General features: G+C 36.7%; 1 protein-coding gene across 1 annotated transcript in view; it reads left to right on the top strand.

The window, feature by feature from the left end:
- cntn1b (contactin 1b) overlaps positions 1–24,569 on the top strand; it is a 35,813-nt gene that overhangs the window by 5,672 nt on the left and 5,572 nt on the right. Inside the window, exons 3-24 of the mRNA XM_062994641.1 lie at positions 72–113; positions 218–344; positions 2,700–2,881; positions 3,069–3,164; positions 4,354–4,560; positions 6,262–6,361; positions 6,506–6,687; positions 8,538–8,662; positions 8,758–8,875; positions 9,365–9,515; positions 9,738–9,865; positions 10,821–10,993; positions 11,232–11,355; positions 13,190–13,357; positions 13,480–13,629; positions 13,873–13,943; positions 14,055–14,286; positions 16,622–16,734; positions 17,303–17,492; positions 18,294–18,409; positions 18,656–18,812; positions 19,333–19,487. Of these exons, the coding sequence (XP_062850711.1) occupies positions 72–113; positions 218–344; positions 2,700–2,881; positions 3,069–3,164; positions 4,354–4,560; positions 6,262–6,361; positions 6,506–6,687; positions 8,538–8,662; positions 8,758–8,875; positions 9,365–9,515; positions 9,738–9,865; positions 10,821–10,993; positions 11,232–11,355; positions 13,190–13,357; positions 13,480–13,629; positions 13,873–13,943; positions 14,055–14,286; positions 16,622–16,734; positions 17,303–17,492; positions 18,294–18,409; positions 18,656–18,812; positions 19,333–19,415 (3,035 nt within the window). The 3' untranslated portion in view covers positions 19,416–19,487. The remainder of the gene's footprint in view (positions 1–71; positions 114–217; positions 345–2,699; positions 2,882–3,068; positions 3,165–4,353; positions 4,561–6,261; positions 6,362–6,505; positions 6,688–8,537; positions 8,663–8,757; positions 8,876–9,364; positions 9,516–9,737; positions 9,866–10,820; positions 10,994–11,231; positions 11,356–13,189; positions 13,358–13,479; positions 13,630–13,872; positions 13,944–14,054; positions 14,287–16,621; positions 16,735–17,302; positions 17,493–18,293; positions 18,410–18,655; positions 18,813–19,332; positions 19,488–24,569) is intronic.

The raw sequence follows: 24,569 nt of genomic DNA, 5'->3' as shown, positions 1-24,569 counted from the left end.
ATACTTTATCAATACATGAAAACAAAGGAACAGTTTTCAAGACTTTGCTACTTTTCTCATGTCTCATGTAGATGCAATCAAGCCCAGGTTCTTTGAACCCAGAATCTTTGACAGTAAGTTGCATACATTCCTCCCTCCAACTTGAATGTGGTTTATATTAATAGAATATCTACTGAAATGTGAATCTGAACTATAACTGTGTTTGTTTGTTTGTCAGAGGAGGCCACAGGTTTTGGGCCCATATTTGAGGAGGAGCCCTTAGACACAGTATACGCTGAGGATTCACCTGAAGCCAAAATCTCCATGAACTGCAGAGTCCGGGCCAACCCACCAGCCACTATTAAGTAAGCACTACACTGATACTCTTCATCTTGCTGAATTTGTAATTATGATTGTTTATCAGTTTTATTTAGTATAATCTATTTTAATAGTTCTGTCTGTAGAGATGCAGTAGATCTTTAGCTTACTGTATAAGTTGCACTGTAGTCTTGGTAGAGTGTTCATTAGGCCAGTTTTTATTCAACCCTCATTTTACAAAAAAAAATATTTAATGGCCTTTCTACCAAACAATGTTATTGTTGTTTTCATTATTACTGCAGATACCTATAATACTTTAATTTACAAACACCATTTTCAGAAAAATTTTGAAAAACGCATAAAGAAGAATCTGTGATTTATTAATTCCCCTGAATCTTTTGTTTTAATGAAACAAGAAAGAAAATATTTTAAATGTTTTTACAGATCAGCTTTATTGTATTTTGTAAATATAAAAAAACATTAGAATTTGATCCCTGCAACACATTTCAAAAATGTTCTTATTTATTCAGGAGACTTTTATGGTTTGGGTACTGAGGACAGTATTGTTGCAGTTTTGCAATTGGAATTTTTCTTTATTTTTGCTTGATACCACTTCAACTTCAGCTGCTCAACAGTCAGTTGCCATCATTGTCCGATTCTCCTTTTCAGGCTGCACCATACATTTTCAAAAGGACACAGGCAGGCCAAACAAACACATGCGTTTTGTGTCTATGAAGTTATGCTGTTATACTTTGTACAGAATGAGACACGACATCATCAGAATAAGAATGACATAATCTTCCTGAAATAATTATGGACTTCCTGGAAAAATACATTGCCTTGATGGCAGCAAGTGTCTCTCTAAAATCTCAATATATGCATTATCAATAATAATACCTTAATACATATGCAAGTCACAAATGCCATGGGCACTGATGCACCCCATACCATGACAGATGTTGGTATTTGCACATTTTGCTGATAACAGTCTGGATAGACCTGTTTGTCTCTGGCACAAAAAAATTTGAGGGAGAAACCGTGATATGTTGAAAAACCTCCACCTGTCGGCCAAAAAAGGCAACGTAGAAGGACTTTAGCAGCTGCCATGTTACAGTGTCACAAAGAAAGCCTAGACACTTGACCCTTGTGGCTTTGGATCTGACAAGTAATACCTCATTTTTATCTGAATTTAGTAGCAGGTTACATGACATCCAGTCTTTTATTTTGTTTACACTGTCCTATCATGCTAATTGTGTAGATGTTGATAAGTTTGGCTGGTATATAAATTTAATGAGCCCATCTGTTGCTGTGTCAGTGTCTGACAGTCATCTGCCCTTGAATGTTAGTTAATTTATCATGTTTCCGTTTTTTCCATGTCTGAGTGTCTACTTGTAATGAATTATGCAAAATCTGTCTGCATAGCAGTGAAACAAATAACAGAGGTCCCAAAACTGACCCCTGTGGAACACCATACTTTACTTTTGTCGTTTCAGAGAATACACAACCCCAAATCAGAAAAAGCTGAGACAGTATGAAAAAAACACAGTGTTCCTTACATTTACTTGGACCTTAATTTGTCAAACTGGAGATCCTTTGTCCATCATTGCTCCTCAAAGAACCAGCATTTTGTGGATGCTTTTGTACCAAATCATGATTACTACAATTACTTGTCGGCATCACCTGTTTGAAATCACATTAGTATTTAGTTTTTTTAACCTCATTACTAGCCCTAAATTGAGCCTGTATTTAGCTGGATAACACTGCTAGATAAGCAGTTATCAGCTCTAACACTGCTGCTATGTGACAATTTGCAGTCAATTTTTATCTGTGATGAAAATTTAAATAAACTGCTAGTACAGTCAGACTGTATACAGACTGTATACTAGATGTTACTAAGATATGCTGCTACCGAGTTCTTTGTCCTAAAGATAAAAAGGTACTGTGTTAAAGACATGAGTGACTTGAATATTTGTGAACATAATAGTGAGACATATGCTGCCATCAAGGCAACATATTAGACAATGCCATGTGTCATTCTGCACACACAACAACAGCATAGCTTTATAGACACAGAGGGCATGTGCTGGATTAGTGTGTCTGCTGGTCTGGTATTGAAAATGTTTGGCGCATTATGAAGACGAGCTTAAATCCACCGTAATCTGGAGCAGAAAAGAAGAAAGAAGTGGTTATTGAATATGAATTAATGAATATGTCTGTACATTTCCACTGAAGTATGTCCAGGCAAAAATAATTCTGTCTTAGATTTTTTTATCTATATAGTATTTTGAATTAGTATGCTATAATGTGGATTTTTAAATTTTTATATATATATATATACTGTATATATATATATATATATATATATATATATATATATAGCTTATGGTTTAATTTCTTTGCAGATGGTGGCATAATAACTGGGAGATTAAGCTGTTGGAGCAGCCAGATGAACACCACAGTTTAGTAGGTGGAAACCTGGTCATCACCAACCCAGACAAAAGCAAGCATGCTGGAAAATATGTGTGTGTGGCAAAGAATGTTTACGGCGTGGTCATCAGCAAAGAAGCTGTTGTTCGATTTGGATGTATGTGGAATATACCTGTTTTTATATTTTCTCAACCAATGTTGTAGAAGATTATTTTTGTTCCTACGGTCTTAATCATAAATATTTTCAGTCTGCTAATTCAGCTTAAAAAAATCCTTTCTATTTCATTTTCTATACAACTTTGTCCCTTCTGCTGCTTTGTATGATTCTGTGTTTTTACACTCAGATCTTAACCAGTTTCCTACTGATGAGAGAGAGCCTGTGACTGTTAAAGAGGGACAGGGGGCTGTTCTTCTGTGTAATCCACCCTCTCGCTATCCAAGTAAGGGCTCCTGCTCACAACAGTACTAACCCAGTGTTAACGTAAAATACTTTTTAAAAAAAGACTTTTTTTTGCATATACTAACTCAAATCCAAAATACTGGGACAGTATGTAAGATTCGAATAAAAGCAGAAAGCATTGTAAACTGTCTTTCCAGGTTTTTTTTTAATTTATAAAAAATGTACATTTATTTGTTAGGCGCATGGGTGGTGCTGTGGTAAATTACACTACCCACTACTGCTATATGCATTGTTCAAATCCCCAGTGGTGCTTTCAAACAGTTGGGCATGTATACACAGACACAAATGGCTATGTCTAAGAGGGGGATGGCTAGGACTTTGATGAATTTACATCCCAGGTTTAAGCAGTGGTAAAACTTGAAATGAAATGAAATTAAACTTTACTGATTATTGTTTGAAGGACGGCTCGGTGGGTAGCACTGTTGCCTCACAGCAAGAAGGTCCTGGGTTCAATCCCCAGGCGGGGCGGTCCAGGTCCTTTCTGTGCTGAGTTTGCATGTTCTCCCCGTGTCTGCGTGGGTTTCCTCAGGGAGCTCCGGTTTTCTCCCACAGTCCAAAAACATGCAGTCAGGTTAATTGGAGACACTGAATTGCCCTATATGTGTGTGTGTGTGTGTCTGCCCTGCAATGGACTGGCGCCCCGTCCAAGGTGTTACTGTGTGCCTTGCGCTCATTGAAAAAAGCCCCCCCCCCCCCCCCCCCCCCCCGCGACCCTAATTGGATAAGCGGTTAAGAAAGTGAGTGAGTGAGTGATTATTGTTTGTTGTTATTACACTAATTCCTAATTTGATTAGTGCACTACATTAAAGGGGATGTAACAGTAAATATGCCCCTGTCTCAAGCATATATACAAAAAGAAAAAGTTAATTAGCTGAAAGCATAAATACCTTGTCTACATGAATACATGTCAAAAAGGATTTGCAGATCGTTGCTGTCTGTTTTTATTTACATACTTTCTACAGTTCCAGCTTTTTTAGAATTAAGTTTGTATTTGCAATATAAATTTAACACATCAATAATTATAGCTAAGAATAACTTTCTTGTGAATATGGTAAAGACATTCTGTTATTCAGATAAGTTTTGTATAATTTGTGACGAAGTATATTTGATACAATTGACAATCCATAAGTGTTGAGTTTCTAATGTTTGTCCTGCACTCTCTTCCTCAGCTGAGGTGATGTATCGATGGATCTACAATGATTTTCCCAACTTTATCATTCCTGATCAACGACGCTTTGTGTCACAGACCACAGGGAATCTCTATATTTCTAAAGTAGAGGTCTCTGACATTGGCAACTACTCATGCTTTGTGTCGAGCCCTTTAATTGGCAAAAGTGTATTCAGCACACCCATTGCCCTGGAGCCAGAGATAGAGAGTAAGTATGTAGAGAACAATATTGACATTGATAGGACAGGCTTTTTTAAATATGTATGTCTCATTTACAAAGCAAACTGTGTGTACAGCGATGACAAAATAAGATAGTTAAATGAACATATTTGGGCCTTAGGGTAAGTGACATCATAAAAGTGTAAGAATTTTGAGTTTTAAGAATTTTGTAATGTTTTCATAATCATCCATGTTTTTCACTATTTTGACTGTTAAAACATGAAACAGTTTAAGATGCATTACTTTATATTTTTAAAAAGTAAGTATTAACAAATTAGCTAACTAAATACACTGCTCACATACGTAAACACTTAAATTACACATTAGATCTCAATGAATGAAAGATCGAAGTTAAAAATTCTTACTGATGTAATAAGTAGAAGATCAAGGGACCATAGTCTGAGAACCAGCAGAATGACAGTAGGAGCCAATGGTATTGGTAGCAGCAGAATGCTGTTTTTGCTGCTAACTTGTTAGGCCTGTGGCTTGCTTGAGCTTTTAATCCATGGCGTGTGTGTGAATGGGGAAAACTTGATTCCCTTTTGTTTGTTTCTGGTCTGTCTGCTTTGAAGTGGAGGTAAACTCATTCAGGAAAGTTTGCAGTTGTCTAAACCAGTATCCCTGCTGTTGAGGCAGCTTGGGCCAGAGCTAGAGGGAGACCAGTTAAAGGCCTCGGATCATTTTTAACTTTACTCTGTTCATTCAAATATCGGGATGTCCTGACTTTTTGACAGGACAACGATACCAAGCATACCTATCAGTCCACCAAGGCTTGGTTGTTAGAAGAAGTCATTTAAGATTCTAGAATGGCTGTCACAGTCACCAGACTTAAACCCTATAAAAATCTTTGGTGAGATTTAAAGTAGGTAGTTATAGCGCGCAAACCCAAGAATATTATTATGCATAAGAAAAGTACTAAAATTTCTCAGGAACGCTGCCAGAAACTGGTGTATCATGTTTGCAGCAGGTCATAGCAGCACATGGGTGCTCTATTAAGTACTAAAACACTTGCCATGATGAAGCTGAATAATTCTGACACTGCAGGGGTCATTAAAAGTGGCATGTTGTCTTGGATTTGAAGAAACCACTCATATTAGTTGTGTTGAGCCGTTAAAATTGTTCTTGTATGATTAGTTAATTGCAAGCAGCTGAAAGTTTGTATATTTTGCTAATAAAACTAATTAGCAATTGGGGTTGAATCATTTTTATTTTACACACTGTAGGTTGTTGCTCAGCATTCTGCTGTTAACAATCTTACTATTGTTTTTGGTTTTGGCATCCTTAATTATTGTTATTTGATCATTTAAAATAGTTGATTCCTCCTGTTATGTATTGCACCAGTGCACAGACATTACTGTCAGTTCCCAACCCTTTATATGGTTGTCATTATTATTTACTGTATGTATGTAACAGTTTCCATTCAAATAGTAGCCAGATTAGCATCCATTGTGGTTAATTAACTCCCATCAATGCCCAGATAAAGAGTCGCTCCTCCTCTACCATCTTTATTATTTATGTCACAGAGCATTGTAGGGTGTTTACTGCTTAATTGTATAATGTTGTAAACCTCTAAAAGCATTATTGTTTCTGTATTCATTTATTTAGTTGTTTTCCTTAATTTGTCAGCCATCTGAATTGGAGACTGTAAATAAAAAAATAATAATTTGTTTTTCCCTCTGTTTCTTTATAGAGGAAGTGAAGCGATATCCTGCAGACATCCAGGTCAAATTTCCTAAGACGTATGCCCTAGTGGGACAAAACATCACACTGGAGTGTTTTGCTCTGGGAAAGTAAGTCATCACAATCAGATATAGGTTTTTTCCAGGGTTTGACAGGGTTAGACTGCACTTTTCAGTCCTACTACTTGTCTGAAGTTTTAATAAAAATAAGAGTCAGCTTATCATCATGACTAATTGTGTGTATGTGCTGTTTAGCCCTCTCCCACACATCCGCTGGAGAAAGCTGGATGCGGATCTCCCACCCAACTATGAGGTTAGCATGAATGGTGCGCTGCTGCACCTCATTAATGTGCAGTATGAAGATGAGGGCAGCTATGAATGTGAGGCCCTTAACATCAAAGGCATGGATTGGTACCGCCAGTGGCTCTATGTTGAAGGTATGGACAACTTTATGTGTGACACCAGTGTACAAAAGTAATTTTCACCTCATGACTCGCCAAGGCCTGATAATTATTAAATGTTACTTATAATTAAATCATAATATATGAGGGATCTTGAAAAAGTTTTCGCACTTATACAATTTAGTTGTGACGATGAGGGTGGAAGGAGTAGTAATTGGTTGTGTCTGAAAGACAGAGAGCTTATAGTCTGGATTTAGCGCCATCTGATTTCCACCTTTTTGGACAGTTGAAGAAGCTTTAAGGGGAAGAAGATTTTCATGTGATGATGATGTGAAAGCAGCGGTGCATCAGTGGCTACACGCTCAGCCAAAAACATTTTTTGTTGATGGCATTAAAATGGTACAACGCTGGGAAAAATGCATCGCAAAGGAAGGTGGCTATGTAGAAAAGTGATGTCATTTGTGTTTGAAATTCTTAATAAATAGAGTTTAAAAAAGTGTGGAAACTTTTTGAAGAACCCTCATATTATTGCCATTCTAGATTGTCCATTTCCAGACCTTCTGCTACTCTTGTTATCCTGGTTTAAATGATGCACAACCCACTTGCAACTTCCACCTACAGTCTAGACCTTTCTCTAACTGAAAACATGTGGAGCATTATAAAACACAATATATAACAATGAATACTCCATACTAATGAGCAGCTAAAGTGTCAAGCAAAAATGGGAAATTTTTAAAACTACAAGAATTGGTGTCAACAGTTTTCAAACCTTTACTGAACACTGTTAATAGGAAAGAACATCGGGAAACATGCCCCTGTCCCACATGATTTTGAACATGTTGGAGCTATATTTGAGCTTACACTGATCAGCCATAACATTAAAACCACCTCCTTGTTTCTACATTCAGTGTCCATTTTATCAGCTCCACTTACCATATAGGAGCACTTTGTAGTTCTACAATTACTGACTGTAGTCCATCTATTTCTCTACATATCTTTTTAGCCTGCTTTCACCCTCTTCGTCAATGGTCAGGACCCCACAGGACCACCACAGAGCAGGTATTATTTAGGTGGTGGATCATTCTCAGCCCTGCAGTAACAATGACATGAAGGTGGTGTGTTAGTGTGTGTTGTAGTGCTGGAGTTTTTAAATACCATGTCCACTCACTGTCCACTATATTAGACACTCCTACCTAGTTGATTCACCTTATAGATGTAAGTCAGAGACGATAGCTCATCTATTGCTGCTGTTTGAGTTGGTCATCTTCTAGACCTTCATCAGTGGTCACAGGACGCTGCCCACGGGGTGCTGTTGGCTGGATATGCTTTTGGTTGGTGGACTATTCTCAGTCCAGCAGTGAAAGTGAGGTGTTTAAAAACTCCATCAGCGCTGCTGTGTCTGATCCAATTATACCAGCACAACACACACTAACACACCACCACCATGTCAGTGTCACTGCAGTGCTGAGAATGATCCACAACCCAAATAATACCTACTCTGTAGTGGTCCTGACCATTGAAGAACAGCATGAAAGAGGGCTAACAAAGCATGCAGAAAAACAGATGGACTACAGTCAGTAATTGTAGAACAAAGTAATGGAGCTAATAAAATGGACAGTGAGTGTAAAAACAAGGAGGTGGTTTTAAAGTTATGGCTCATCAGTGTATATATACATAAAAAAACAAATAAAGCCGATTAGTTAAAAAATTAAATATCTTGTAATCATACTGTTTTTAATTAAATATCAAATAAAGGTAAAAAAAAACCCATTTCTTTAGCAGTTAAACTTAAAACAAAAACACATACATTTATCACATAAACACATACATTTCAGTCTTATTATTCTATTTGCTTCATATTTGTTTTTCTATTATTGCCTGGCCAGGTGCTCCAGAGTGGGCAGAGCATATTAATGACACAGAAAAAGATGTTGGCAGTGAGCTTACTCTGTCCTGCACTGCTGTAGGCAAGCCATTGCCATGGATCCGCTGGTTAAAGGATGGCTATTCGGTGAGTTCTCTGTCCAGTTTGTTGAACATTAAATTACAAGGCATAATATAAACTTGCATGAGTTGCACAAAATTCTTGTTGTGTTTTTGCTTAAGTATGGAAAAGGGGAACTGAAGTTTTCCAGTCTCACATTTGAAGACTCAGGCATGTATCAGTGTGTTGCTGAAAACAACTGGGGAACCATCTACGCTAATGCAGAGCTGCGTGTCGTCTGTAAGTCTTTTCGACAAACATGCACACAAATAGTTACTGACCACAGCAAGTGCTTAATTCAGCACTTTTTCTTTTACAGTTAATCAAAATGACAAAGTGAGAGACTGTAGACTCTTACTGTGTGTACATATCTACATGTAAAACTGGTTTGCACACATCTTCTTTTATAATGCATAAATAAAAATCATTATAAAAATAAAAATATAATATATGCATTTCACTTAGTTAATACTTTAGTCTTTTTTAATTATCTGTGAAATCCTTGTATAAAAAGGAAATTTATTGTGTCTTGTGTCTATTAATGTTTGAAGGATTGTGTTTAAAAAAATTAATTTAAAAAAGATTTATTAGTTGTTAATACATGGAATGGAGTGGCCCCTCTCAATTAACCTACCACAGTGGATGGAAGATTCTTATAATGTATTACAATGTATTATCTTAAAATATTTAATAATCAACATTTAAATTGTTTTAACACACTTTTGTCAGCTTGTGCACCTACATTTATATACAACCCAGTGAAACCAGTCCTGCTAGGGGCTGAGAATGGCCGCGTGGTCATTGAGTGTAAACCACGAGCAGCTCCAAAACCCAGGTTCATTTGGAAACGTGGCTCTGAACTGCTTTCCAACAACTCCCGGTAGGTATGATTCTGATCCACCTCTATTGCCAAGCAAGGCCAAGATTTCACAATTATATATGTACAGTACTAGGTAAAATAATTTTTTTAAAGAACATTTTATTACAGTTTGTTAGCTTGTCTTGGTTTAGCGTCATATGATTCGCCTTTAGTGTGCTGTATTGTTTTATTTAATACATTAATTAAACATTGATACCTCTTGTTCTCTCTAATTTGTTATAGTATGTTTGTCTGGGATGATGGCAGTCTAGAGATTTTAAATGTGACGAAGAGTGATGAAGGTTTATACACATGTTATGCTGAAAATGATCGTGGAAAGGCCAACAGCACAGGGACCCTTAGTATCACTGGTCAGTGACAACACTGCTTTTTTATGGTTTCAGTTAAATAAATACATGTGAAATTGTACATCAGATTGTAATTTAGCAAACATAAGCAACTGACAGAATAAAAATGAACACAATCTGCTAATCAGTGCCCAGTATGTTTTATTTTATAAATTATTATAAATGTAAGGCAAGTTTTAAACCACTTGTCTATTGCTATTTAATAGAATTGTCTATGTTTTATTGTTATTTATTGTGCATTTATGAGCATTAAAATATGTTTAAACTGTTATGTGGATTATTCAAATAATATTTGAAAAATATCTAAATATTACATCAAAATAATATGGATTATTAATGCTGCAAAACTCTTAAGCAATTGTACTTGAATTCAGTATAAAGACAATTACCATGCAAGGAAAAGTACTATCATTTTTAGGGACAGTTTTTTAAACAGCATTGGATTGACCTACAGAGCCATTGCAAATACTTCTTTACAAATCCCTACAAACCTACAAATCACCACAACTGATTTAACAATCCACAAGTAAAAGGTTCATGGAAAGTTTACCCTGGACAGATGCACCCTGAAAAATATTATACTACAACCCTAAATTATAAAATGTTTGGACAGTATATTGTATACAAATTGTATAAGAAAAGCTATGTACCATTTTAACTATGGTTACTTAAGCACAGAAAAGGTAGAATAAGCATAAAAAGTCTGATCTATATTTATTATCAGTTCTCTCTCTTTCTTTCTTTTTTTAAATTTTGCTGTCTATCTGGTGATTTTTGCTTATGGGTTGTTACCAGAATTATTAATAAGGTTAATAATGTTATAATGTTAAATTAACTTTAATACTAGTTTATATGTTATTCATTTCTACAGTGATAAAACTGAACTTGTCTGAGGAGGTATGGTACTTATCTGGTACATATTTTTAGATGTTTGGCTGATTGTGTGTTCCTTTTTCAGAGGCGACTAAAATCACAACAGGTCCATCAGATGTGGAGCTGTTGGTGGGTGAGAGTACTGTTCTTAAGTGCTCTGCCTCCTATGACACCAGCTTGGATATTATATTCATCTGGTCAGTGGACTCAAACGTCATTAACTTTGCCACCGACTTTGAGCACTATGAGCAGTTGTTGGTAAGAGTCAAATTGGTTACGTAATTGTCAAGGCTTAACAAGCCATTTAAAATTATCGTTGTTATGTCTGCATCCTAAAGTTTATAACTGAATTTTAGACATTAATTCATTATTTGTGAAATAGATAATCTAATAAATATGTCATTATTAGGAAAACTACTGTATATATTAGTGAATTAGCTGTAATTGTAGTGTCTTTACCATGACATTAATTCACATATGTCTGGATTTTGTACAGGATCAGGAGAACAGTGGAGACCTGATGATTAAAAATATTCAGGTTGGACATGCAGGGCACTACACTTGCACAGCACAGAGCATTGTTGACAACACCACTGCAGCTGCTGAGGTTGTTGTAAAAGGTTGGTCCTAATCAAAGAAGCAATAATTGATTTCTATAATAAACATCAATACAATATATACTTACTGGACACTTTATTAGGCACATCTATCTGATATGAACAATCATTAATTATTTTATTTATTATAAGCTACAGCAACTAAACACCCACTTTGTCTGTATTCAGTTGCTGACTGTAGCTCATCTGTTGCTCTGTACACTCTGTCACCTTATTGTACCCTTTTTATTAATATGTAGAGTACTGGTGGAGTCCATCACTCCTTTGGTGTCCGAGGCATCCTTGGGTTCTTGAAAGGCGCTATATAAATTGAACTTATTATTATCAGGTATCAGTGTATATGGTATCAGGTGTTGGGTTGTTGTTAGGACACCTTACTGTCAATACTGGGAGGACAATAGTACTCCAAAAAACAACAGTGTACTGTGATCACAAAGTGTCTCCTAATAAAAGGCTAGAAGAAACAAGAAAATTAATATTGGACAGGAAACAATAAAAAATCTCTAGTTTGTAATGGTACAACTGGTTAGTAGCCCGAAGCACCTGTACAGATGTGGAGGAACACAAAGATCAGCATGTGACTCTTGGCATCTTTAGCAGCGGAAGACTAATTGGCTCTGTAAATTGTGGAAAAGGGAAGAAAATGCATAAATAATGCATAAAGTAAAAGGTTTTATGGCACACTGTCAGAGTGATTAATAGGTCACATGTTATATGTTATATGTGATTCTGCTTTATCGGCTTATTAAGGAGCCAACAGTGGATGAATAGATGGATGGAGACATAAATTAGAGTAAAATATGAGGGAAAAGAAATAGAAGTATAGCTATCAGCATGTTTAAATAAGCATATAAGACAGATTTGTTGCATTTACATAAAAGGTATTGCACTAAATATAAGAGGTATCGCACTAAATGGTATAAGATAGTTTAAAACAATGAGTATGAACATAACTAGGAGAATTAACAGTATTTACAGTCTATTTACAGTGCATAGTGAAAAGTGTTATTACAGTAGCATGTGTGATGAAAGAGAATGATGTGACTCGTTGTAGAGCCTTAAAGCAGTAGGTAAGAAAGATCTCACATGGCATTCTTTAATACAACACAGCGATAACAGTCTGCCACTGTAAGTGCTTCTCTATATTTTAAGTATAGTATACGGCAGTTGCGGCTGCTGGTCTTTCAAAGAGGGGAAGCTCATTGTCGGCTTACATCATAAAATTTGTCAATTTATTTATATATAAATGTATAAATTCTCCCCTTTGTTAGTTTTCAAGAAAATGGCATGAAATGGGTTGCAGTTTGTCTTCCGACTTCACTCGCAAAATCCGCGATGGTACTGAAGCTCCCAGCGACAGCTGTCAATCAAAACGGCATTCAGCCTTTCGACTGATCCTCCAATCATCTTGCAGAAGCTCAGCGTCCAGACCCGCCCACAGCCCCATTCACCCCCAGAGACGCTCAGCGTCTGGGGGCGGGACAAAATCGTGGCATTTATCCAATGACCGGCGAGTTTCGAAGTCCCGCCCATGCAGCCCCATAGAAGCAAAGAGACTCTCAGCGTCTGCGGGTAAATGCATTGACGCTCCGGTAATGTATGAGTTAAGTTAACAAAATCGAGTCGATTTGTGATAAGTAGCTGATTCTGAACGAACTCGTCTTCAAGATGAACGTGTTCTAACGCATTTGTAGTCAATGAAATGTTAACACAACTGTACATATTTGACCATTTAATTTTTTACATTTTAGGGGAAGCTGAGCTTCCCTTGCAGTCTTAGAGAAATCGCCACTGGTATACGCGGGGTATACATAAAATGTATCTCTTCATGTATCAGGTAGGCCTGGTCCTCCTGGTGGGGTGCGTGTGGAGGAGATCAGAGACACATCAGTAAAGCTAGTATGGAGTCTGGGCTCAGATCATGGCAACACACTTATCCAACACATTATACAGACACGAGACTTTTACGCTTTAGACCCAGAGGACTGGAAGACTGCAGATACATGTGAGTGTATTGGAATACTTTCCCTCTCTTTTGTCTACATTTTTTCAATCGTTTGGTGACAAATTGTATTAGTAAAATCTAAAAAAAAAAAGTTACAAGTTTTGATGTAAAGGGTTTTTTAGCTCCTGCATTCTTGGATGGGAAAGCTGAGGCAGCAGAGGTTATTGACTTGTATCCTTGGATGGAGTATCAGTTTCGTGTATATGCCATAAATGAGGTGGGAGCAGGAGAGAGCAGTGTGCCCTCCATCAAAATCAAAACCTGGGATGCTAGTAAGTTTCCTTGTTTACTATACTGATTTGCAGTACACGTACAGAATTTCTGTTTAAAGGTCACTGCCTAATGACCCTAGAGCTATTATAGACTTTGAAATATAACATAAAATCATGGTATGCTTGTTTTATATATTTTTAATGGGACCTTCAACTTATTAAGCAAAAAGTATCTATTTTTTGTAGAATCATTTTAAATATTCACATAGAAAACAAGGTCTAACCAGCCTTTTATGTTCTTAGTTCCTACCATGTCTCCAACTGATGTGGATGGCTTTGTGGGCATGAATGGCGAGCTTATAATCAGTTGGACAGTAGGTGTTATTATTCCTCTGTGTAGCCCAAAGCATTCCATTACTTTTATCATGATTTGACAAAACACTGATCTGAATGAAATGAATCATCTCATGCTTTTTTTTCCTTAGCCCATGAAGCCCCAGTACTTTTTTGGTAAAAGGTTTGGCTATGTGGTTGCATTTAAAGCTCACGAGGATTTCAACTGGAAATGGTCAACGGTGGCCGACCATGAGGCCAGACGCTATGTCTACAGGGACAGCATTATTCCCAACACTGAGATTCAGGTCAAAGTAAAAGGCTACAACACTAAGGGAGAGGGCCCATACAGCCTCATCAAAGTGGTTTACTCATCTGAAAGTGGTGAGTCACACTAAAGGCCATACTAAAACTCAACTATTTCAAACCCAGTATGTAATATGTGTTGGCCACAATAGTTTAAGAACACATTGGGTTCCACAACCATAAGCCAAAAACAGGAATCCACAGCTACAGTGGGCACAGGCTTATCAAAACTAAACAGATAAATCTGTTCTGCTGCACCTATGTTGCACGGCATGTTGACCATATGCATTTCTTTATAGCCACAATTTTTATCTGATAATGGCTAGTGTCACAAAGCAAATGCTATTTTTAACTGATTTCATAAACATTACAACGAATTCAGTGTTTGTGAGTGGCCTCCCCATTCACCAGATCTGAATCCAGTAGAGCATAGTAGTTTTGCAGCATGAATGTGCAACTGACAGAAGTTATTTCTTACTGGTGACTTTGGCTCACATTTTTTGGCTTTTGCACTGCAGTTAAAAAATGTTGCTTTGATTTGCTACTTTGGATTTATGTTCTTTGGTTGTACACAAATTGACATGAATACAAAACGTATAAACAAAATTATTGCAAAATTAAGTGTGTATATAAGGCTTAACCCTGCACACATTTTGGTGGTACATGAAACAAATTATTTCACATTATTTCTAGGTTTATTTTGGAAATTTTTTTTGATAAAATATCTTTTTTTATTTTATTGACCCCCCCATCAAAAAATATTTTTTGATTCTCAGAGAAAATGATGAATAAAACAGATCATAATTAACTACTCAGAGAGCAGTACTAAATCAGAAAATATTTTTAAAAATGTCAACAAACAATTAAAAAGGAAAGAAAAAAAGCGCTAGAAACGTGTTTTTTTTTTTTGTACATGGGTATAGGTTTGTATTATGTAGTGTGTTGTGTCATGCACTAAGACTTCGCTCATAAAACTTTAAAAAGCAGTTCTTCTCTGCTGTGATGTGGTACATTACACTTTTTGCACATAATTTTGGGCATTCTTGTGAACCCAGGAACCCTGCATCTTTATTTCTTGTCACACATTATTGACCAGTGTAAGATATTATCCAGTCTGATATGTTGGTTAGGGATAGGTGCTCTGGGCCCCTGCTTCCCCCTCTTCTCCTAATACTGTTGGGAAATCCTACCACTGGGTCGCTCTCTCTTCCTGACATCTTATTTGTAATTGCACAAACTATGTGCAAATTGGGACTTAAAGGCATAAAGATGCATGAGGTCACTTCTTATTATGCCATTGTTAGCACAATTCTATCTGTATACATGCCAACATTTCACTGGCTGATGGAGAAATGTGTAACCATTCAGGGGGTACTGTAGAGGCAAAGGTGTGTTTTCCATCAAGGGATTTAGGAAGAACTACTGTCATCTTCTGACAAATTGTCTTCTTTGTTCTCTTCCTCACTGGTGTCTTGAGTATATTTCCAATGCCAACAAAAACACAATAATAAAACAATTATTGTCACAGCTTGATGTTGCTCCAATATTTCTCAACTACTTTTTTGTATGTTGTCTGCTGTATGAAATTAAAACCCTATATTTTCATTATTGCTCAAACCTTTTTCTACACTCCACTCCTCCTCATTGTCAGTGCTGTCTGTCTCACTGTCTTCACTTTCAGATGGCATTGGCCTAACATGGCGATCCTGTTCCTGTCTTCCATAAAACACCCTTATGTCCATTTTTATCAAAAAGTATGAAAAAAGTTCATTTAAATGAGAAAAAAAAACACATTTGAATTTGGAGCTTATACTGTACACAAATACATGTGTTAATACATTATAACATTCTAAAACATAGTCAGCAAAAACATCCTTGAAAAGTACCCCTTAATGCACAACGTTGCCCTGAGGCAACAAAAAGAAAAAAACACATTTCTAAACATGCAAAATAAAATAAACTTCATAAAACCTGACAGACGACTTCTTTACACCTTCATACACGTGCACATATTTTTTATTTACAGTCCAAGTTATTTTAAATAAGATTAATAAAGCAAAAAAAAATCTCATGTTTTTCTTATACCATGTGCTCCTGTTACCATGTGTCAGAAAAGGCAGTCCCACTTTAAAATGATGCTTGATGATGATCTCAAACTTTATAAGATTATTTTTTTTATATTTTTGTGACCATTCTGGTTGGTTGCAATCATTTAAAAAAACAGGCACTGGACATGGAGCTTAAGAAAACTTTCTGTTGCCTGAGGGCAATGCTGTGGGGTTAAGTGTGCAATTATATTATTTTTATGTGGATCTGTTGTAAGGTCAAACCAATCATGTTTTAGTGTAGTCAAAATGTATAATTGGCTTTTTGTTCATGTTACTCCATTTGTGAACCCTGTTGTATTTTGCAGCTCCCACAGAGGCACCGCTTGACGTTTATGCACGTCAGGTTACCTCCACTGAGGCTCTAGTGTGGTGGCTGCCAGTTTATCAGGTTCCTCCTCACTGGGTGGATGGCTACCAGGTGAGATCCAAAAAGAACAACATCTAACTGTTAGCCAGTAGTGGTGGTAGTAAACTTAAACTGCTCAAATAAAAGAGGGTTTGAGTTCATTTTTCTACTCAACAAATAAGATCATTTATATCATGATTATTAACATGAATCTTTTGTTTATCAAGATCGATGTGTGATTTAAGTGTTCAATTTTTTTTCTTTTATTTTGAGCAGTGAATTTGCACTTTTTCCAACTGTACATTTTTAAACTCCAACTACATTTGGAAACAAAAACAGCTATAGAGCAAAACATAGCACAGCTGTTTAATGGCTCATTCACCACCAAATCTCAGCTGTGCTATTGACCTTCTGGACACCCTTACACAGACATGACTGGCTGTGTCTCTCTGGTAGAAAAAAGGTTGTAAATTTATTGACGCAGTACAATTTTGGCTTTTGCTGTCTGGTCAAGACACCTGCACAGGCATTTGATCTGGAGAGCTTAGCCTGTCTCTCCGTACACAATGCAGCTCTTTCTGAGACTGAATTAGATAACCCTGTACCTGCATAAATGGTGACTTGTTTTCTGTTTATTTAGATCCGGTACTGGAGAAAATATGACGACAACGAGGCAGCAGCCTCTCGTGTTCTGGTGCACAGTTCAGTTAACCAAACCCGGCTGGAGAACATGCGACCCGACTCACACTATCTCATTGAAGTGCGCGCTTACAATGGAGCTGGACTTGGACCACCTAGTGAGCACTGTGAGATGTTCACCAGAAGACCACGTAATTATATATTTTTCTTAATTATTTATATATATATCAAAAGATTGTTCTGTATATTTTGTATTAATTTATATGTTACTTATAAATAAAATATTAATCACTCACTCACTTTCTTAACTGCTTATCCAGTTAGGGTCACCATCCAGGCTTGTGTATGTGTGTCTGCTTATCCATCGCAGGGCAGACACACATACACACACACACACACACACATACACCTATGGGATAAATTAAGTGTCTCCAATTAACCTGACTGCATGTTTTTTGGACTGTGGGAGAAAACCGGAGCTCCCAGAGGAAACCCACACAGACACGGGGAGAACATGCAAACTCCGCACAGAAAGGACCCGGACCGCCCCGCCTGTAGATCAAACCCAGGACCTTCTTGCTGTGAGGCAACAGTGCTACCCACCGAGCCACCATGCCGCCCATAAAATATTAATCAATTGATATAATATGAATTAATTAATGAGATCAGCAATAGGTAAATTAATTAAAGCTTTTCTTATAGGGTGTGATGTAAATGCATATTTTACATAATCAGACTATTGAATGGTCTTTAATGGTCTTCATCAAGTTAATCTTGTATGTCTCTGACATTTTTTTTATTAAGTACAGACACTTAAAATGTTTTATATTAAGAGATACACTGAGACTTGCCAGTGCTTGCCAATGTATTTTTAGGAACATTAAAAAAAACCTTTAACATTTCTAATCAAAGCTTAAAAATAAGTATTGTGTCTTTGAAGACAATGTACATCAATACCTGACTATTCTTTTTGCATTTACTATTTTTATTAGCTCCAAATCGTCGTCTGAGAGTGTACAAATATGTCAGCTTCACACGTAAATGGCTGTATATCTACTGGGATCACATCTACAACTACTGGAATGAGTCTTATGTGGAGGGGTACAAGGTGAGTAATTTTGTTGTATCTGAATAAAAATGTACACTTAATACTTTTTCGTACATATGTTTGTTGCTGTAACTTTAAAATGATTCATGTATATAATTCCTTTTTGATAAAACTGATTATTGTATGGGTTCAAATTTGAGTAGTTTGAATGCCTATTCCCACCAGATTGCATCCATGCAATAATTTTTTTTTTCAGCATTGAATAACTATACATTACAGTTTATACTCTATTTTCTTTGCTTGAAGATCTTGTTTAGGAAAGAAGGGGAGCGCTATGGGAAATTATACACCACTGGCAGGCACTACATTGACTTCCCCATGCCTGAGACAGGAGATTATTTAGTAGAGATACGGGCTCGCTGCGAGGGAGGAGATGGGCCGATTTCACAGATACGAGTGCAAGGTGTGCAGAGAATTCTGTTTTTCCTTAGCTGGTTTTGGTTTTTTTTTACGTTTCTCTCCTGCTTGGTTCATTCTATCCTTTTCTTCTTTCTTTTATTCCTCAGCAGGCACCTCTCCTTGTGCCGCAACTCTTGCTTGTGTTAGTCAATGGTAGTTATTTGTCGTTGTATTCAATTTAGATTTATTATTAATGTAAATTATGATATTATGTAAATCATATTTATATTTAATACTGAGTATATAACACATCCTATTCTTAGGACTTCTTAGCAGATGTTAGTAAGTGAATAGGTGGGTGTGTGCTGCCCTGAAGTAGATTGAAGATAGGTTGCATTCTTGCATTTCACCAAGAGTTTCGGGATAGGCTCTAAACCAACCATTGGCCTGAACAGGATAAAGCAGCTACTGAAGAAAAATAATGAATTAACAGCTGACTGTTGATTTACCATTAACTCCTACCTTTGTACTGACCCCATCCTGTATCACTTACTACAGTTGTTGTGTGTTGTTTTATAATACAGGTGGAGCTGTACTGAGCTCTCAGTCTCTCTGTGCTGTGTCTCTGCTGCTGCTGGTGTTGGTCTACATGAATCTGGACCTTTAAGGAGGACCTGCTCACTTTCTGGTCAAAAGAAGATTTCGAACCTTACTCTAATTACTCCCTTTGTCTATGGAGGTGCAATTTATTAATATTACATAATTAAATTATTTGTTTTTTACAGTCATGATTTGCAATCTAAAGTATTCCACATTATTTAGTTAATCCCAAATATGCACACTATAGTCTTTTTTGGATTTATCATTAACCTACATGCTATTTTGTAATGTCAAACTAGCTTTACTAGCTTAAGAAATAACAATACATTTAAAATACAAATCACACAGACTATAACTCAGAGGTGTCCAAACTACAGTTACCTTTTTTAAAACGTCCCGTGAGGTATTTTAGAAATGAAATAAAAGTTGGCCCAAAGGTTTTAAAAAAAGATATTCCTAGTTTGAACACTGGGTGTCGCTAATACATAAAACCAGTTTAAAACGTTCCCACTATCTTTTCTCCTAACTCGAACCATTAACGACGTTACACGTACAATAATGTTTCTGAACTTCTAAATAGACATGACAGCTCCAAAGAAAGATTTCAGGCACACTGGGAAATTATTATTCTTCACTGATTTCAGAGGAAAGTGTGTATGTTTATTTTGTCAGGAAAGAGTTGCTGTAATGACAGGGTGTAATAATGTTCTCATAAGGATTATTTACTGGTAGAAATCTGAGTTCACACAACACTGTCATAGGTAGATCATTAAAGTTAGTCACTTTAATGTGGCATTTATAGTAATTAAGGAGGCCTGTTACTTTTTATGTAATACATGGAGTCTGTGGCCTGTAATTGCAGATTTTTCTTTTTACATCTGGCCCCCCAACATGAAATGTTTGGACACCCTTGTCATATCTTAAAAAAATTATCATTAAACCCAGAGGACTTGTATGTATTTAGAAAACAAAGTAGAGGACAATTTAAGCATTCTGATTTGCACTGCTTTTATGTTCTTCCTACGGCTCGTGTGTAGGAGTGGATTATTAAACTCACTTCCCTAAAATAGTGCACATGCTGTAGGTTTTGTTTTGTTCTGGTTATATGTTGTTTTCTGGAGCAGCATTGCCAAATGACTGGGGTTGGTGATACCCAAGTATGAGGCCCTGCACTTTTGCTTTGTTATTCTTGACACTGAGGCCAGAGTTCTAAACTGCTGGTCAAAAGCTTACTGGGGGAGGACAGATCATCTGCATCGATGTGCTGGGACCCAAACTGAGTTCTTCCTAGAATGCACCTTGAACTATCTTGTACCGATTGTTGTCTTTTAACCTTATCAATGTTTAATCTATGTTACAAGTAATCTCTAAAATTGTGTAAAGCCACAACAGCCAACATCCTACTTCCCAACACTATGTATTTGTGCTATGTAGTCAAGAGTTTACAAATGTAAATGTTTGCCATGTGCTCTCCACCTTAGTACATTTACATTTTCAGCATTTAGCAGACGCTTTTATCCAAAGCGACTTACACAATGAGCAGAACACGATGAGCAATTGAGGGTTAACAGTGGGAACTTGGTGGCGGCGGGGCTTGAACCGCCAACTTTCTGTTTACTAGTCCAGTACCTTAACCACTGAGCTATCACTGGCTAGTACACTTCTTTAAGTGGTCTTGAAAACTTTTCAGAAGGATAGAAGATTTAGACTATGAGAACTGGAGCTAAAAGGTTATTTCACTATTAAAGAGCCATAAAATTGTTACACTAAGGTCAAACTGAGTCTCATACTTAAAAAATCATTTATTTGGTTAACAGCTGAACCCCCTACCTAACGTCACTACAGAGACTGACCATTTTGAACTACCACTTACAAGTGTGACACAATAATCTTTAAGGAAACCCCTGTCATCAATAAAGTTTGTATTTCAAATTAGAAAAGCATTGGGAAGAATTTCTTGCTTTTATTTAGTTTGCATCACAATGCACACAACAACAGAACAATAATTAGTTACCATCTACAGTGTGAGCACTGTATGTATGCATGTAGCATACATACACACACAGTGGATATATAAAGTCTAAACACCCCTGTTGCAATGCCAGGTTTTGTGTTGTAATAATGCTGCCACCATCATGCTTCATGGTGGGTATAGTTCTTTTGGCAGAGTTGTTTTTGCAACAAACATACCTTTTGGAATTATTGCCAAAAAGTTCAACCTTGGTCTTGTCAGACCATACATTTTCCCCACATGCTTTTGGCAGACTTGATGTAGGTCTTCATTGTGTTTTGTGATATAGTGATGCCTTTTTGTAGCCTTCTTCTGACTGATACCTATTAACAACGTGATCCCTTTTAAGATTTGTAAGCTCTGTGTGGACCATGGCTTTTGCTGTAAGATGTAACTGTGTAAATAGTGAGTAAAATCCTGCTAGAAGAGCTAAATTTTATATACACTTAAACTGGTGGCAGGAACAAAGGCACATTCCAAATGATAAGTGTGTACACGTATGCAACCACATTGTGTCGTCAAAGATTGAAATAAATCTGAAATGATTTATCTTTGTGAGAATTTTTAATGTCACAAAAACCTGCCATTTTAACAGGGGTATATATAAAAATACACAGTCAAGTCACATTATTATGACCACCTGCTAATGTCCAGAGTAACCCGTGTGCAATACATACAACAGCTAGATGGGCAGGGAGAGACTCAACCCGTGTGCAATACATACAACAGCTAGATGGGCAGGGAGAGACTCAATCAGGTCCTGGTAGGTTGTCACATGTGCTGACTGCAGTGCATCCCACAGCTGCTGGAGGGGAGGATCCAAAAAAGCGAACACGACGATCGAAGTAGTCCCACAGATGATCAATTGAGTTCAAGTCTGGGCAATTAGGGGGCCAGGGTAGTACTTAGAAACCTTGGCCACGCTCTTCCAACCAATGTCGGACATGTCACATTTTCTTGATGGAAGATCCCATCCGCCCCAGGGAAGACAATTTTACCCATGACAGCAACGAGGGATATATGTGCAGACAGCCTATTGCACACTTTATGTACCCACCAAGCCGAAAGAGAAAGCCATATTTCAACAACATCCAGAAATGTCACTGACTTTTCTAAGCTTAGGCTCATCTAAGATGGACTGATAAAAAGTGGAAATGTGTGCTGTGGTCTGAAGAAAGTGGCCTTGAAATTAATGGAAAATTGTGTTTTCTGTGCCAAAGGAAAATGACCATCGTTACTATCTAAAGCCAGTATTTGTCATGGCATGTGTAATTTGCACACCTTTAAAAGCATCATTAATTTTAAGGACTTAATAATCATTTTGGAGCAAAATATTATGCCATCTTTTTCAGGGACATCTCTGCTTGTTTCAGTAATACCATGCCAAGCCACATTCTGTATGTTACAACGTGACTTTATAGTAAGAGGGTGAGGTGGTAGAGGGTCAATTTAATAATCCACTTGCACGCACTCTTGTTTTGCATGTATTTACAAGTTGACTGTATAGTCTTTTGACCTCGGTCTTAACTGGAACATTTAAGAGGGTTTCAAGGGTAAGGGTTAATTGTTTTTTTTTTAAAGGGAGGGTCATCTGGTGCACCTAAAATTAGCATGTACTTTAAATTACAAAATGAAACAAACAGAACAAACTCTATATAAATTCTACATAAATTGTAAACTGACAGGATTTTTTGCTTTTAACTAGCCAAAACCTCTGAAACCAAGTTTAGTTTGTTGTTGCCACACAAGACTCACAAATTTAACTGTATTTATACAAATTATTTTTTATATAGACAGCAACAAACCTGTATTCGAAGCTATGCTGTTCTGACACATGCAGAAATGTGGCTTGGCATTGTTTTGCTAAAATGAGCAGAAACGTCCCCACAAAAGATGTCGTCCAGGTGGCAGCATGTTACCCCAAAATGCACAAATAACCCTAATTACTGATGCCTTTACAGATTTAAAAGCAAGCTGCACATGCATTGCCATTAATACAAAGCTATACCATATGGCACTAGCTTTTAAACCTTAAATTAGTAAAAATGGGGATGTTTTTTTCTTTCTCTTTGACTAAAGACCATGACATTTACAGTGCAGTTAAAAATATTTGCCCACCATCTGATTTCTTCAATTTATGCTAATTTGTCACATTTAAATGTTTCATCTCCCTCCCCACACATAATAACTGATTGTGCCACCCTTGGTAGTGACAACTGCAATGATGTTTGTGAATTTACTTTTACATCAGTCAAAGATCATCACACTACTTGTATGATGTTATGATGGAATGAGGTGTTAGCTTTACACCAGATGTAACCAGTGCACATAATATCATCTCAGAGGTATTGGTGTCATCTAGATGTTTTTGGGCAATGCACACAAACAATAGGGTTTGAGTCTTCCAACTCTACAATGGATGCCATTAATGCCCAGTGTCTTTCCTTATTGTGGAATTGTGTACACTGACAAAACTGAGGCAAGTGAGGCCTGTAGTTCTTTTAGTAGCTGAACAGCAATTTTTTCATTTAATAAATGAAATGATCATTTTAAAAAGCAATTTGTAAAATTGAGAATACTTTTTTACTGCACTATCTTCTTTAAAAAATAAAAACTTGAAAGATGGACTCGTCAGACCAAAGCACACATTTTCACTTTGCGTGAATCTATCTCAGATAGGCTAAAGCCCAGAAAATATGGTGGCATTTCTGGATATAGGACTGCTTTTAATATATGACATTTGCTTTGAACAGTATTAAAAGATTTTTGTAAATGCAGCTACAAACTGTGTTTATTGACAAGACTTTTTTTTTTAAGTATTCCCCAGCCAATCTCGCTATTGATTTTTAATGCAGAGTCATCTGATGGTTCCAACGTTTTAAACATTAATACCTGTTTTTGGCTTTGCCCTTTAAGCAGAAAGAGTACTCTACGTTTTCTATATCTTATAATTTAAGCTTTATCTTTTATTTATTTATTTGTTGCAATTGTACAATGATAAGAAAATCATAAACTGGACTATTCACTCACAGTTAGTGGTAAGCCTTGACTCATCCTTGCTTGAAAACAATTAGGCCTTTTGTTAATGCTCCTTTTATAACCAATCATGATAGCAGCAGCTGTTACTATCTACTGTTAGCATATCCAGAAGAACGTTTTAACAGATGTTTACCATTCCACAAGCTTTCTTGTTTTACATTGCACCAACTT

This window comes from Trichomycterus rosablanca, chromosome 1 (genome assembly GCF_030014385.1).
Source record: "Trichomycterus rosablanca isolate fTriRos1 chromosome 1, fTriRos1.hap1, whole genome shotgun sequence".
Lineage (NCBI taxonomy): Eukaryota > Metazoa > Chordata > Actinopteri > Siluriformes > Trichomycteridae > Trichomycterus > Trichomycterus rosablanca.
The sequence above is the reverse complement of the archived record's forward strand: the minus strand, read 5'-3'. Positions and strand labels throughout refer to the sequence as shown.